Genomic DNA, 15,011 nt, shown 5'->3' with positions numbered 1-15,011 from the left:
ACAATAATAGTTATAATATTATTAACGAAAAGGTCTATTACAAACAGAAAAGCACAGCAAAGCTGACTTAGTGGACTAAAACCTCAAGTTTAATACAATAATAAATAAACTAGGTGAAATTGTCTTCAGTAATTAGTTTTCAACTTGATAATGGTCGCGGCACTATTCTGCAGCGCTTCTAGTACTTGTTTTTAGCTGACAACTACAACAGTAACTTTTCTATCTATCATAACTAACTAAACTAACTAACCAAACCAAAATCAAGATTACAAAAAAGAGCTGTCTTGTTATGTGGCCTTCTTAGTTTATTACTAAACGCGCATAACAGCTATACAGACAAAATCTACCCCCGTGAACAAACCAAATGATTGCTATTATTACCTAACTATATCTTTGCGCGTTTTTATCATTTTATTCATCTGCGGTTTTGAGAGTGCTCGGTGCTGAAACAAGAATGCCAACGCCAACAACAGTTAGCCAAGAGACCACATAGAGTGAACGAAAGCAGAAAAAAACTAACTTGAACGCAGATTTATCTCTTGAATTATTTTGCTGGACTAACTTTACTCAAAGACAAATGCATAGTCATAGTTAACTGTAGTTAATTAATCTTCTTAACTAGCAATTTTTGTACACGCAAGAGCTAGGTGCACAAAACCAACTTTTGTCATTTTTGTAAAGAAACCAGAAAAAAATCGATTTGTCATTTTTGTAAAGAAACCAGAAAAAAAAGCCTCAACTTCAGATTTTTATCGCATTTTAACTTATATCTTCAATCTTGAAGCCTTAATTGCTTTGGACAGATTACAGAAAACGGTTATTAGTAATTGCAAACTTCGACCATGGATCTAACAATGAAAACTTTGAATGCGATGACGCAGGACACTGATTATGATAGGAAAACCGATTCCCAGACCGCTCACGAAGTTCAGGTAAAATCTGAACCGGAAATGCCCAACAATTTCTACCAACGTACATTAAAGCCACCAGCTAAATTCACCCTTCCTTCTGCAAAAAATTCATTCCGCCAAATGTCATCTGACAAATCCTTCCACCAGCTGGGCACTGACTACCCGTTCCCAACTCCGGAACCGTTCACAACCGGTCTGGTACCGAACGGCTACGGGGATTCTGGTTCGGCCCTGACTGAGAACTATCCCATTCATTCAAATCCGGCTATTGGAATGGACCAACAAATCCAACAAGCTGTTGATTCTGGAGCCCTGACCCCAGAGGCAATAATGACGGGCACCCAAGAGTTTCTGCGACTATTCTCGAGATCTGCTGAGAATGTGCCCCAACAAGGCTATGCTGCAGGGCCTGGTAGTGGTGGTCTGGTTGACTTCGGACATAATCAGGACTTATTTCCAAGCCAACAAGCTGCTGCTCTGTCTCCTTTCTATCCACAAGGAACTCATCCTCACGCAACATGTCATCAAGGTATTTAAAACTTTCTTTTAATTAGTGTTAAAAGGTGATAGTACAGCCATATGTACGTTATGCATTAGATATGAGTGTTAATATAACCTGACACGAAGCTATTCGTTCAACCTAAAAATGACTAGAGATATGAAACCTTCAGAAACAAGAGAGAACGTGGGGAAAAGTTCCGAAATAGAGAGTAAGAGAATTGAGTCGGCGCACTGGTTTGCAGTACTCTGGCTTTGCACAGCACTAAGAGAAACTGGTTCCCATTCATAGTACTGGTCAGCTTTAACAGCAGTTCAAATTCTATTTGAGATTGTAATAAATTCAAAGAGCTGAGAATTTTCTCTGTTTCTGTGAAATTTCTAACCTCGAATGTCATTTGGTCGAAGTGAAGCATGAATACTTCTCAGTTATCTTTCAAATACATTTAATGTTTGCAACTATATATTAGATCGAAAAAGGGAGGACTGTTTGATCAACTCTTTATCGTCAAAATTAGGTCTTCACGAACTTATTGTCCTGACAGTGTCTGATGAAGTATCCAATTGTAAAATTCATGGGATGATTTTTTTAAGAAAATTTTTGCAAAATATATAATTCATTAAAAAGATTAAATAAAAAATCCCATGATCAATGGATGTAAAACCAAAATTCAGAATTTAAATAAACTTTCAATTTAAGACTAGTTATTATTGGTTAATACTCTTTTCTGGGTTCATAGGATATTTTGCGAAAACTCGATTAGGCGAACACATTTTTTGTATTCATTAGGCGAAAATTCTCTACACAATAGTAGCTTACAAAAACGGTCTCAATTTGTTTATATTGAGAAATTGCAGCATTTCTCTTTATGTTCATACATGGCGACATTTTTCTCGAATTTTCCATAACTTAAGCGAGGGTCAAAAATAGTTTGCCAAAATGATAAAAATGACGCGTGCTTTGTTTAATCATTTTGATGTAAAAACAATTATTTGGAACTTGTGAGTACTTTATAGCGTCAATTGAATTTTGAAATACCGCTCTTGTGTGTTTAAATTGTCATTTGCCTGATGTTTGCAAAATTTCAATTCAAAGTTTTGGCTTAATGTGTACAAGAAACGTGTTCTTCTAATCGCATTTTTGCCTGATATCCTATGCTCCTTTTCGCATTCAAGAATGATCTTGTTTCAAAAGAGAATAACGATAAAAACTAAAAAAGTACCATAAATTTTTTAGAATTTTGGCCCGCATTGTTTAGATTTTGAAACTATAGATTTATAATCCCACTTAAGAATGATGAAAATATACGAAGTCAGAAAAGCGTGAAAAATTTCTAAACGATTACATAAAATTTGTGAATTTTTGCGCAGAAAAGTTCAGACGTCAAACAAATTTTGAGTTATCCTTTAATGATTTTTTAAACTAGAATAGCAATGCGCGAATAAACTACGCTATCTTAACCTTTCCGATCTTCTAGATAAAGCTAAATTAGAAGACACTTGACTGTCGTTTTATTTGTTAAAACCGACATTTAAATTTAGAAAATGTCTGGATAAAATTGTAAACTAACGACATCAGGTTGAAGCATTACTTTCAAACCCTCGCGAACACAAAAATTATTCAATTTGGTACTATTTCAAGTTTGGTTCAAATTATTTGCATTGGTTTAGTTTTTCCATCTTTCCTTGTTGAAAAAGGGACAATTATCAGAATCAATCTTCAATTTCCTAATCGAGACCGGATAGTTACTTTACAGGAATCTGTCAGATTCTGACAGATAGATGGTTGACTTCCAAAATTTGACAGAAAAATGACAATCTTTCAAGATTCTACCAGAAAAGGGTTTATCTGAGAGAATCTGCCAGAAAAATCATTATCTGGCAGAATCAGCCAAAAAAAATGGCTATCTTGTAACAACCCGGCAAAAAAATGATTATTCTGATAAAAAGGAAACAATTCGTTCCGGGTGAGGTGCTTTTCAATTGGTTAATAAAATCTAATCTGCTCAAATCATTTTCTGAGAAAATTACCACCAGTACAGTTGTCTTATTGATCTGATAAAAGCCCACAAAAAATTTTGAAAAAAAAATAGAAAATGATGCTTGACAAAACTTCTTGATAGGATGGTTTACTGAGCTGCTTTTTTCAAATTTTTTATTTCATTATATTTCACGTAGAATATATGACAAAAAGAACTTATTTTGCCTAAAGGAAATACAAATAACTACAACAATAGAATTTTCTCAGTTTTTCATCAGTTTTCAAATATTTTAATAAAGTGTTGCGAGAATACATTACAAGCTCAATTAGTGTTATGTTGCTGCTCAGCAAACCTACATAAAAGTGTTCGTATTACAGCAATCTTACAAAAAAGTTGTTATCTCCTACAAGATAACCATCCATGACTAGGCTTTACAGATACTGTGAAGAACAATCAGTCCGTTGTAAGAAGTTTTTCTGTCAACAAATTCTTTATTCAAACACATAAAATGATATGCATTTTAACCAATCTCAGTTGCCTCCGTACTCTGTTCTCTCTCCAGAATTAATTGTAAAAAAAAACTCAAAAAACAATAACTACGATTGAATACAGGAGGTGGAAGATGCCTGACTTATTGGGAAGCTTCATGGTAAAATTTCTATTTTAAACAAATAAAAAATGAAGCAGGCTATTTTGCAATGGTACATAAGGTTATGACCCCTTCATTTATTTTATTGACCCGAGTGTCTACCAATTGAAGCAGAGATAGACTGCTTCTAAAGTAGATCACCTTAGTTGGTGTAATTCTCATAAGTTTCTAAAAAGAATCATCTACAGAAAAAGAGTGAGCTCGTTTTTTATTTCACTAGAATAAACACCCAAGCAAACAGCCGAACAAACGACAAGGCAGACATTAAATCAACTTTAATGCATTTTCTCAAGTAGAAAAAACAACAATTTTCTCAGCTGAACTAGTTTCAACAAAACGAAACAAAAATGCGAACAAAACTAGGCCCATAAATTTACAAAAAATGACCTCAACACTCACTTATAAATATTATTTCGAAATGAAGAATCCGATCGAATTCAAACAGAGGTTACCCAAGCTAAATATTTAAGAGGTAAGTCACGAATGAAGTAACTCCTGAAGTAATAATTGCCCCTGGAATAAATCAAAAGATTGCACTAACAAATTGAACATCAATTCGTATAAACAAACATATGTAGAAATAGAAAAAATGAAACTTCATGAATTTAACTTCAATTTTTTTGAAAAACTCCGGTGCCAACCAAATGCAACCTCACAGTAAATTAAAACAAAAAACAAAGCTCCTGATCACGAGCACATAGGATTTAGTATGAAGCAACTAGCACATCTTCTCAGTGAGATGCATCCATCGACAAAACAATATTGACGAGCAAATGTTTTTCCGACTTTTTTTTGTCAAACAAAAACTTAAAAAGTTTTCCTGGTCGATTGAACACATTCCGTAGTCTTAATTATTTCTCCATTGAAGACCCATTGGACTTTCCGACTATCAAAATAATTGATGTGTTTAAGTGTAAAGATCAAAACAGTTTTCAAAAGTTGATAAGCCAAAAACTGAGAGAGAAATTTGGATTGAAATATGACGCATGAAACCTTTTTTGGCTTATGAATCTTTAATAAGTGAGATTGAGGGGCAAGGCCGCAAAAATATCATCACTCAAAATTTACTCTTTTTTTTTAAGAAAAGAATTTCAGTCATAAAAACTATCAACATTAAATCCAGCCATTCACAAACTTTTCTTATACTGCTTTTGCAATCAATGAGATCTTACATCAATCAGAGGGCAACAAACTGACAGAAAAGAATACTTGAGACCAAAACTCAAAATAAATTACTAAAATTTCTTTAAAACAAAAAGTTTCAAACAATTTAGTACAATTAACTAATAAAGAGAGACTTGATAATCATTCGTTTTACTTCATGCTTTGTGTTCAGAAAAATCTCTCAGAATTAGGAATCCGTAAAATCGCAAAATAAGACTAAAAAAGAGACAACATTCTTTAAAATCATACTGTGAAAGTCAAGAAAATCCTTATTGACTCAGAGACCAATTCAGACATCAAAGTTTTGCCCTAGTAAGACATGAAAAACGAAGTTGCAAAACCCAGTATCTAACAATTGAAATTAAAACTTGATCAATGCTAAACTTGATATGTTAAATTTATGGTTAGCTATAGATTGAAAAAATATGTCAGTTCAGATTGGGCTCCTATTTTTTGATTGATTATTTTTTTCTTTAAAGGATATTAAAGAGAAAGACAAAAAACAGTCAAACTCTCTTTTTATTCATGCTTTTTGAAAACAACCAGTGTCCCGTTGTAGAAACCAAAAGCTAGGAACTCCAGACATTGGTAAATTCATTTTATTCCACTGCTCAAAATCAAAACGACGGTTAGTTACTCAGAGTGTGACAAAACTACAGAAGGATAGGATATATAATCGAAGCCCAAAAATATACTAAATGTTTACTAAAACAATTTTGAAATAATTAATGCCTTAAACTGTGAAACTTATTCAATTTCATTTGAGCTCCATCAGAACAAAAGGGAGACCTTTGAAAGAGAAAAAACCGCTAGAAAAAAAACGAAAAAAGTTGTCAAATGGCCTTAAAAGTCAAAAGCAAAAAATGGCTCTGAAAACTGAAAAGTCTAGACACAAATCACCACGTAAATATTGACAATTTTATAAAAGTTGAGCAAAAGTTATCTATTTTTTTTTAAAAAAACCAAAAATGAATTAAATCGATGTGAAAAGAGTGTAAACGAAAAATTTAAATTTTGCTGATAGTTTTTCGAAAAAAAACATTGATAGAGCGTTTTATTTTTACACTCCACGGTGAACAGGCTTTCTGCTGATTTCACCCACAACTTTTGCTGGTAATCATATCGATCTGCGAATATTGAATGAACCGAAAACCCGATTGAGCATATAGGTCCTTTCTCCCAAAAATCGGTTTGATAAATGAAGTCAGTTTGTCTCGTAAAAGACAATTGTGTCCAAACTTTTTGAAAAATTAGCTTTAGCTTCATTTTAGAAAACAAAAACACCATATTTTTCATTGAACCAACATTTTAGGCGCCTATGGTTGCCAAAACAACAACTTCTATGATGAAAGATATTTTAATAAAACATGTTTCTGAGAAACTTGAATAATAATCATTTTGTTTTTTTGTTCTGTCTGTTTTGATTTGAGCAAGCTTAATAACAAAATTCAAAAGATTTGCGATTATTTGAAAGTAATTTTTTGGAAAACGAATTTTTGAGATGCTAACTAATTTGCTGAATTTGGTTGAATGTATATGCCTTGGTTTTGTTTTTCCATCTTTTTTGTTAAAAAGAGGACCACTATCAGAATCACTCATACCTTCAATTCCTTAATCGAGACCGGATAGTTATTTTACAGGAATCTGTCAGATTCTGACAGATAGATGGTTGACTTCCAAAATCTGACAGAAAAATGACAATCTTTCAAGATTCTACCAGAAAAGGGTTTATCTGGCACAATCTGCCAGAAAAATACTTATCTGGCAGAATCAGCCAAAAGAATGGCTATCTTGTAACATTCCGGCAAAAAATTGTTATTCTGATAAAAAGGAAACAGTTCGTTCCGGGTGAGGTGCATTTCAATTGGTTAATAAAATCATATCTGCTCAAATCCTTTTGTGAGAAAATTACCACCAGTACAGTTGTCTTAATGATCTGATAAAAGAGCACAAAAAATTTTGAAAAAAAAAGTAAATGATGCTTGACAAAACTTCTTGATAGGATGGTTTACTGAGCTGCTTTTTCAAAATTTTTATTTCATTATATTTCACGTAGAATACATGACAAAAAGAACTTATTTTGCCTAAAGGAAATACAAATAACTACAACAATAGCATTTTCTCAGTTTTTCATCAGTTTTTCATCAGTTTTCAAATATCTTAATCAATTGTTGCGAGAATACATTACAAGCTCAATTAGAGTTATGTTGCTGCTCAGCAAACTTACATAAAAGTGATCATATTACAGCAATCTTACAAAAAAGTTGTTATCTCCTACAAGATAACCATCCATTCTTGACTAGGCTTTACAGATACTGTGAAGAACAATCAGTCCGTTGTATGAAGTTTTTCTGTCAACAAATTCATTATTTGAACACATAAAATGATATGCATTTTAACCAATCTCAGTTTCCTCCGTACTCTGTTCTCTCTCCAGAATTAATTGTAAAAAACAATTCAAAAAATAATAAATACGATTGAACACAAGAGGTGGAAGATGCCTGACTTCTTGGGAAGCTTCATGGTAAAATTTCTATTCTAAACAAATAAAAAATGAAGCTGGCTATTGTGCAATGGTACATAATGTTCTGACCCCTTCATTTATTTTATTGACCTATTTGTCTACCAATTAAAGCAGAGATAGACTGCTTCTAAAGTAGATCAACTTCGTTGGTTTAACTCTGATAAGTTTCTAAAAAGAATCATCTACAGAAAAAAAGCTCCTAATAGTGAGCTCATTTTTTTATTTCACTAGAATAAGCACCCAAGCAAACAACCAAACAAACGACTAGGCAGACATTAAATCAGTGTCTCAAGTAGAAAAAACAACAATTTTCTCAGGTGAACAACTAGTTTCACCAAAACGAAACAAAAATGCGAACAAAACTAGGCCCATAAATTTACAAAAAATGACCTCAACACTCACTTATAAATATTATTTCGAAATGAAGAATCCGATCGAATTCAAACAGAGGTTACCCAAGCTAAATATTTAAGAGGTAAGTCACGAATGAAGTAACTCCTGAAGTAATAATTGCCCCTGGAATATATCAAAAGATTGCACTACCAAATTGAACATCAATTCGTATAAACAAACATATGTAGAAATAGAAAAAATGAAATTTCATGAATTTAACTTCAATTTTTTTGAAAAAATCCGGTGCCAACCAAATGCAACCTCACAGTAAATTAAAACAAAAGACAAAGCTCCTGATCACGAGCACATAGGATTTAGTATGAAGCAACTAGCACATCTTCTCAGTGAGATGCATCCATCGACAAAACAATATTGACGAGCAAATGTTTTTCCGACTTTTTTTGTCAAACAAAAACTTAAAAAGTTTTCCTGGTCGATTGAACACATTCCGAAGTCTTAATTATTTCCCCATTGAAGACCTATTGGATTTTCCGACTATCAAAATAATTTATGTGTTTAAGTGTAAAGATCAAAACAGTTTTCAAAAGTTGATAAGCCAAAAACTGAGAGAGCAATTTGGATTGAAATATGACGCATGAAACCTTTTTTGGCTTATGAATCTTTAATAAGTGAGATTGAGGGGCAAGGCCGCAAAAATATCATCACTCAAAATTTACTTTTTTTCAAGAAAATAATTTCAGTCATAAAAACTATCAACATTAAATCCAGCCATTCACAAACTTTTCTTATACTGCTTTTGCAATCAATGAGATCTTACATCAATCAGAGGGCAACAAACTGACAGAAAAGAATACTTGAGACCAAAACTCAAAAAATTCCTAAAAATTTATTAAAACAAAAAGTTTCAACCAATTTAGTACAATTAACTAAAAAAGAGAGACTTGATAATCATTCATTTTACTTCATATTTTGTGTTCAGAAGAATCATCTGTCCACACTTTATCTCTCATAATTAGGAATCCGTAATATCACAAAATAAAATTAAAAAAGAGACAACATTCTTTAAAATCATACTGTGAAAGTCAAGAAAATCATTATTGGCTCAGAGACCAATTCAGACATCAAAAGTTGTGCCCTAGTAAGACATGAAAAACGAAGTTGCAAAACCCAGTAGTTAGCAATTGAAATTAAAACTTGATCAATGCTAAACATGGTATGTTAAATCTATGGTTAGCTATTGATTGAAAAAATATATAAGTTCAGATTGGGCTCCTATTTTTTGGTTGATTATTTTTTTCCTAAATGAGATTAAAGAGAAAGACAAAAACAGTCAAACTCTGTTTTTAGTCATGCTTTTTGAAAACAACCAGTGTCCCGTTGTAGAAACCAAAAGCTAGGAACTCCAGACATTGGTAAATTCATTTTATTCCACTGCTCAAAATCAAAACGACGGTTAGTTACTCAGAGTGTGACAAAACTACAGAAGGATAGGATATATAATCGAAGCCCAAAAATATACTAAATGTTTACTAAAACAATTTTGAAATAATTAATGCCTTAAACTGTGAAACTTATTCAATTTCATTTGAGCTCCATCAGAACAAAAGGGAGACCTTTGAAAGAGAAAAAACCGCTAGAAAAAAAACGAAAAAAGTTGTCAAATGGCCTTAAAAGTCAAAAGCAAAAAATGGCTCTGAAAACTGAAAAGTCTAGACACAAATCACCACGTAAATATTGACAATTTTATAAAAGTTGAGCAAAAGTTAGCTTTTTTTTTTTAAAAAAAAGCCAAAAATGTGAAAAGAGTGTAAAGAGTGTAAACGAAAAATTTAAATTTTGTCGATAGTTTTTCGAAAAAAAAACATTGATAGAGCGTTTTAATTTTACACTCCACGGTGAACAGGCTTTCTGCTGATTTCACCCACAACTTTTGCTGGTACTCATATCGATCTGCGAATATTGAATGAACTGAAAACCCGATTGAGCATATAGGTCCTTTCTCCCAAAAATCGGTTTGGATAAATGAAGTCAGTTTGTCTCGTAAAAGACAATTGTGTCCAAACTTTTTTGAAAAATTAGCTTTTTGCTTTATTTTAGAAAACGAAAACACCATATTTTTCATTGGATCAACATTTAGGCGCCTATGGTTGCCAAAACCATAACTTCTATGATGAAAGTTAATTTCATAAAGCATGTTTCTGAGAAACTTGAAAAATAACCATTTTGTTTTTTTGTTCTGTCTGTTTTGATTTGAGTAAGCTTAATAACAAAAGTCAAAAGATTTGCGATTTTTTTGAAATTAATTTTTTGGAAAACGAATTTTTGAGATGCTAACTAATTTGCTGCCTTTTAATGTGACTTTCCTGATCATGTAAACATGCAAGGCTGTAACTATAAATTTGTTTCATAGAAGGATAACATCATTTGTGTTGAATTTTATCAAAAACTGATAGAAATTTGATTAGCCCCTATATCTATATCTGAAAATTTTGCAGCAGATTTTTCTGTCGGCAACATTTTTTCAATTATCAATCTTTGTCACAAAATGGAGTAATGAAAATCTGACAGCCAAATATGTAATAGTTTGAATGAGGATTATCTAAAACTAACATTGAATTTTACGAAAAATTTTGTGAAAAATTTCTCAATGACTGTGAAATAAATAGAAAACTTTTTGTGTATGTTTTTAACTTATTAATAATGAAGACAACTTTCAGGGACACTTTACTACTTTATGATTGCAAATAGATTTCGAAGTTCCGACTTTAAAAATGTTCCGAACTTAATTTGTGAAATCTGAAATAGAAAATTTTGCCCATTATCGCCAGACGTTTTTTTCAATTCTTCAAGCGTTAATCGAACATCGTCAACCCCATACGGATGCCACTTCCTATCAATATGGTCTGCATATTGTTTTTAAGACAATTTTTGAGTGTCTGAAGTGAATTTTGAAATCAACAAGAAGTCTCGGTAATTTGCGTTAGCACATAATGTTTCAACCCCGCTCAAACAAATTTTTGAATTCATTTTCCAACAACTGAAGAGATAGGATGAGATAAAAAAAAACAGTTATTGTTCGAAAATAATTGGTGTATCCATTTAAAAAGTCGGTCCAAATCCTAACCACTTCACAAAAAAAACGATAACTCATTAGATGGTCAAGGATACGCGCTTTAATGAGAGTAAGAAACAAGACCAACAACAAAATCAAATAAAAACAACGGCATTACCTGAGACCAAAACGCATTATTTTATATTTTTTTCTTAAATAAACTGAATGGAAAGGCGAAAACAAAAAAAAAGCAAAACTAGAAAATACGTTTACATTTTTTGAAAGCAAATAAAACTAAAGTCAAAAAACATTTAGTTGTCAAGTAAATTCTTTCATTGTCTTCGTTTATACCTTCAAACAATACCATTGAGGGCTACCTTTTTTCAGAATGCAATATGGCTACAAAAAGAGTAAATTTGGGCCAAGATCAAAAAGTCAATTCAATTTAGCGAGGAAAGAGGAAAAGGTGTCCAAGCCTATAAGGTGAAAACCTATTCACCAAAAAAATTAAATGTAATCCATTACGTCATATTTTAGAGCCCTTAACATGCAATGCTAAGCAGCCATTAATTTTACGTCTGAACAAATCAGCAAAAGAGAACCTCAAAAGTTGGAAAAAGTCAATTGAAAACAATTATGGAAAATATTGTCAACTATTGTCAACTATAAAAAAAAACAATTATTTAAATAAAAAACAACAACGGCAACTATATTTTGGTTCACTTGAAAGGGAATGCAATTTTTCTTTTCACTCAGACTACTTTTTTTGAAAACAGATTTTATTAAAGGCGTAAGGCCAAACAACTTAGAGGACAAAATTTCAACCAAAATTTTTACTGCTTAGGGAAACCAATTGTGCGAGTCCTTACTGAGACTGAATCACGAGAATAAACATTAATACTGAATGCAGTCAGAACTGAAAATTTTACGATTAATTTTGCAAAAAGAGTTAAAGCCGGAAAACCATATGCTGTGCGCTGAAAAAAATGAATCTTCATCAGCCTCCGTTTGCACGTAAAATTGATTTGTTAATAATTGAGCTTCGATTTGAAATCATTTTGACCTATTACTAATATAAAAAACAAACAAACAAAAATTTTTCAAATAAATATATATATATATATATATATATATATATATACATATATATATATATATATATATATATATATATATACGGCCAAATTACAATCAAACTAACTTCTGAATTTAACTATTAAAATTCATATAGGAGTCATTTAAAAAGTCATTGTATCGAAAATAAATGATGAGTACTCATTGGGTTTTATTACCAAAAAAACCATTCTGTGTCAACTGTAAGCATGAGACAGTAATTTAGAATATCCATCGGTACAAAATTAGACATACCATTATTTGTACTCAGTCATAAGACTACAAAACGAACATCAAATACTGGCAAAACTCATGAAATAATTGAGAATTTGTAAAACAGTTTGTCGGATTCAAAACAACCTTGAACTATTCATAAAATAAAAGTTTGCTTCATTTGATCTTATTGGAACACATACAGATCTCCTATTAATTGAATCTTTAAATGAAAAAAGGCGTTGCTTTTATTGGGATGAAAAAATGCTATATATATTTCAAATATGACAGACCCAAATTGCACTAGGAAGCTTTTTTGCAAAAAATTGCCCATGAAACCGAAGCTGTACTTGCTTTTGATGCGCGGCTGTTAAAAAATTCATTTGTACTGAAAGATTCTCTAATAGATTTTGTGCAAATGAAAATTCTAATATATCGCAATTATTTATACATTACTAACAAAAATATGTGTTTAAATACGTGAAATACCCTAAAAGTTTTGTTTCCAGAAAACTGTCTGTGAAACGGAGATAAAATGGGCTTATATTTTATCAATAGAAGATTGTGTCAGCAGTTCTGATGTCTGCACCAACGGGTAAACTGGTGAAAGTAGAACAGAAAGGCATATTTGATGCCATTTTATATGAAAAAAAGGAAAAAACGCTGAATTTTCAAAAACTTAGCCAAAAAAATTTGCCAAAACAGTCAGTTCAAACTATTCATCATTTCTCTTCTATCTTTGAACGCAAAACCAATTAGACTATCGCCAACAATTTCATAATTCTATAGCAAAAGTTTATCCAAAATTTAGCAATAATTACGAAAAGTGTGAACAAAACAACGGAAATTAGGCTCAAGTTCACATTTTTTAAACCTCCTTAACAGCTCAGAAAAAACAAAATGCGAAAAAATCTATGTAATTTGACAGGCTACGCTTGACAGGTTTTCTATTGATACCACTCACAATCATGTGCGATCGAATAAATCGATCGGCAAAAATTGACTGCCCCTACAAAAGTGAGTCTAAAGAATAAGTTAACAGATGAAATATAGCTAACAAAATCTGCTGTTTTCACCCACTTTCTTAGGAAAAAAACGTAACCTAATCCAGCTATAATGTGAATGAGTTGATGTCAACATCACAAAAGAATAATAATAATAATAATAATAATAATAATAATAATAATAATGAATTTAACTAAACTTGGTTGCACCAAGCTTAGTACGTCCCTAACGGGGCTTGAATTTGGTTTCCCTCAAACACTGTCCATCCAGTGTTCGGTACAATTTGTAATTAAAATTCTTCTTAGCTAAATCAAATAGATAATCTTTGACTTCTTTTTTGAATTTGTGAGGACTTGAATATGGGTTATAGTTGGGAAAATCACGCGCCAGTGACATCGAATTGTTGAAGTTTGTAACTCGTTGGAAAAAATTTGATCGGCAACGCTGGCGATTACATTCGTTTGAGTATAAAAATATTTTCTCGTTTGATCGTGTTTTCGGATGTCCATTCCTTATTTGCCAAAATTGCTCTGCCTCAAGTGGAAGTTTTCTTGTCAAAATTCTGTTCAAAACTACGAGATCCAAAAAGACAAGTTGATATGTGATCGGAAGTAAATTTACTGATCGAAGACAATCCTTGTATTCTTTATCAGTAAAATGACTGTTTGATTGTATCCATTTTAAACTTTTTCTCTGAAGCTTTTCCATTTGCCTGACGATAGTTTTACTGGCATACCAAACATTTGATCCATAAAACAAGATTGATATAATGTAAGTTTTGACTAGGTTGCATTTAACTGACAATTTTGTTTCACTTGGAATTGATCTCTTTAGATAAGCAAGCTTCTGATTGGCTTTTCGTAGAACAAAACTTAAATGATAGTCCCATGACAAATTTTCGGAAAAATATATGCCCAGGTCTTTGAAATGTATTTCCTGTGGGATGTTTCTATGGCTGGGAAGACGCAAAATTTGCTTGTTTTGATTTTTACGTAAGGAAAATTGCACGTTTTTAAATTTATCGAAATTGAAGTTTAACCGATTCTCCTTGCTCCACACAATAGCATTTTCAATATCTTTTTCCAGCTGCATTTTATTGTCTACAGTGCTGACGATTTTTGTGTCATCCGCGTATAAAAAGCACTCATTGACAATTATTTCGGGTAGGTCATTTATATAAACGGAAAAAAGAAACACAGTGAAAATTGATCCTTGAGGCCCACCGCTGGTGATCGGTCGAAAGTCCGATTTTTAAATATGACGCAAAAAACCTCAAGATAACTATAAAATCGTTATCAATTTATATCGATTGCCAAAACAAGAAGTGTTTGAAAGTAACTACACAAGATGTCGAACAAAATTTCACAAAATATACTTGTTGGCAATTTTCTATGAAAGATGGCTGTCGAAAATTCTGACAACAAATTCTGCCAAATTGATCATTTTTTGATACTTGATGTTCTTTATGCAATAATATCCTTCAAATTTATCCCCTATTTTTTTGTTATTTTTCTGGATCTAATATTGTGTTTTCCTGTTGACAGGT

General features: G+C 32.0%; 1 protein-coding gene across 1 annotated transcript in view; it reads left to right on the top strand.

The window, feature by feature from the left end:
* Positions 1–209: 209 nt before the first annotated feature.
* The window catches only part of LOC142340894 (uncharacterized), a 38,029-nt gene continuing 23,227 nt past the window's right edge, over positions 210–15,011 (top strand). The window contains exon 1 of the mRNA XM_075391669.1: positions 210–1,440. Within this exon, the coding sequence (XP_075247784.1) occupies positions 843–1,440 (598 nt within the window). The 5' untranslated portion in view covers positions 210–842. The remainder of the gene's footprint in view (positions 1,441–15,011) is intronic.

Source organism: Convolutriloba macropyga, chromosome 1 (assembly GCF_964194025.1).
Source record: "Convolutriloba macropyga chromosome 1, txConMacr16.3, whole genome shotgun sequence".
Classification (NCBI taxonomy): domain Eukaryota; kingdom Metazoa; phylum Xenacoelomorpha; order Acoela; family Convolutidae; genus Convolutriloba; species Convolutriloba macropyga.
This window is presented reverse-complemented; position numbering and strand designations above follow the sequence as displayed.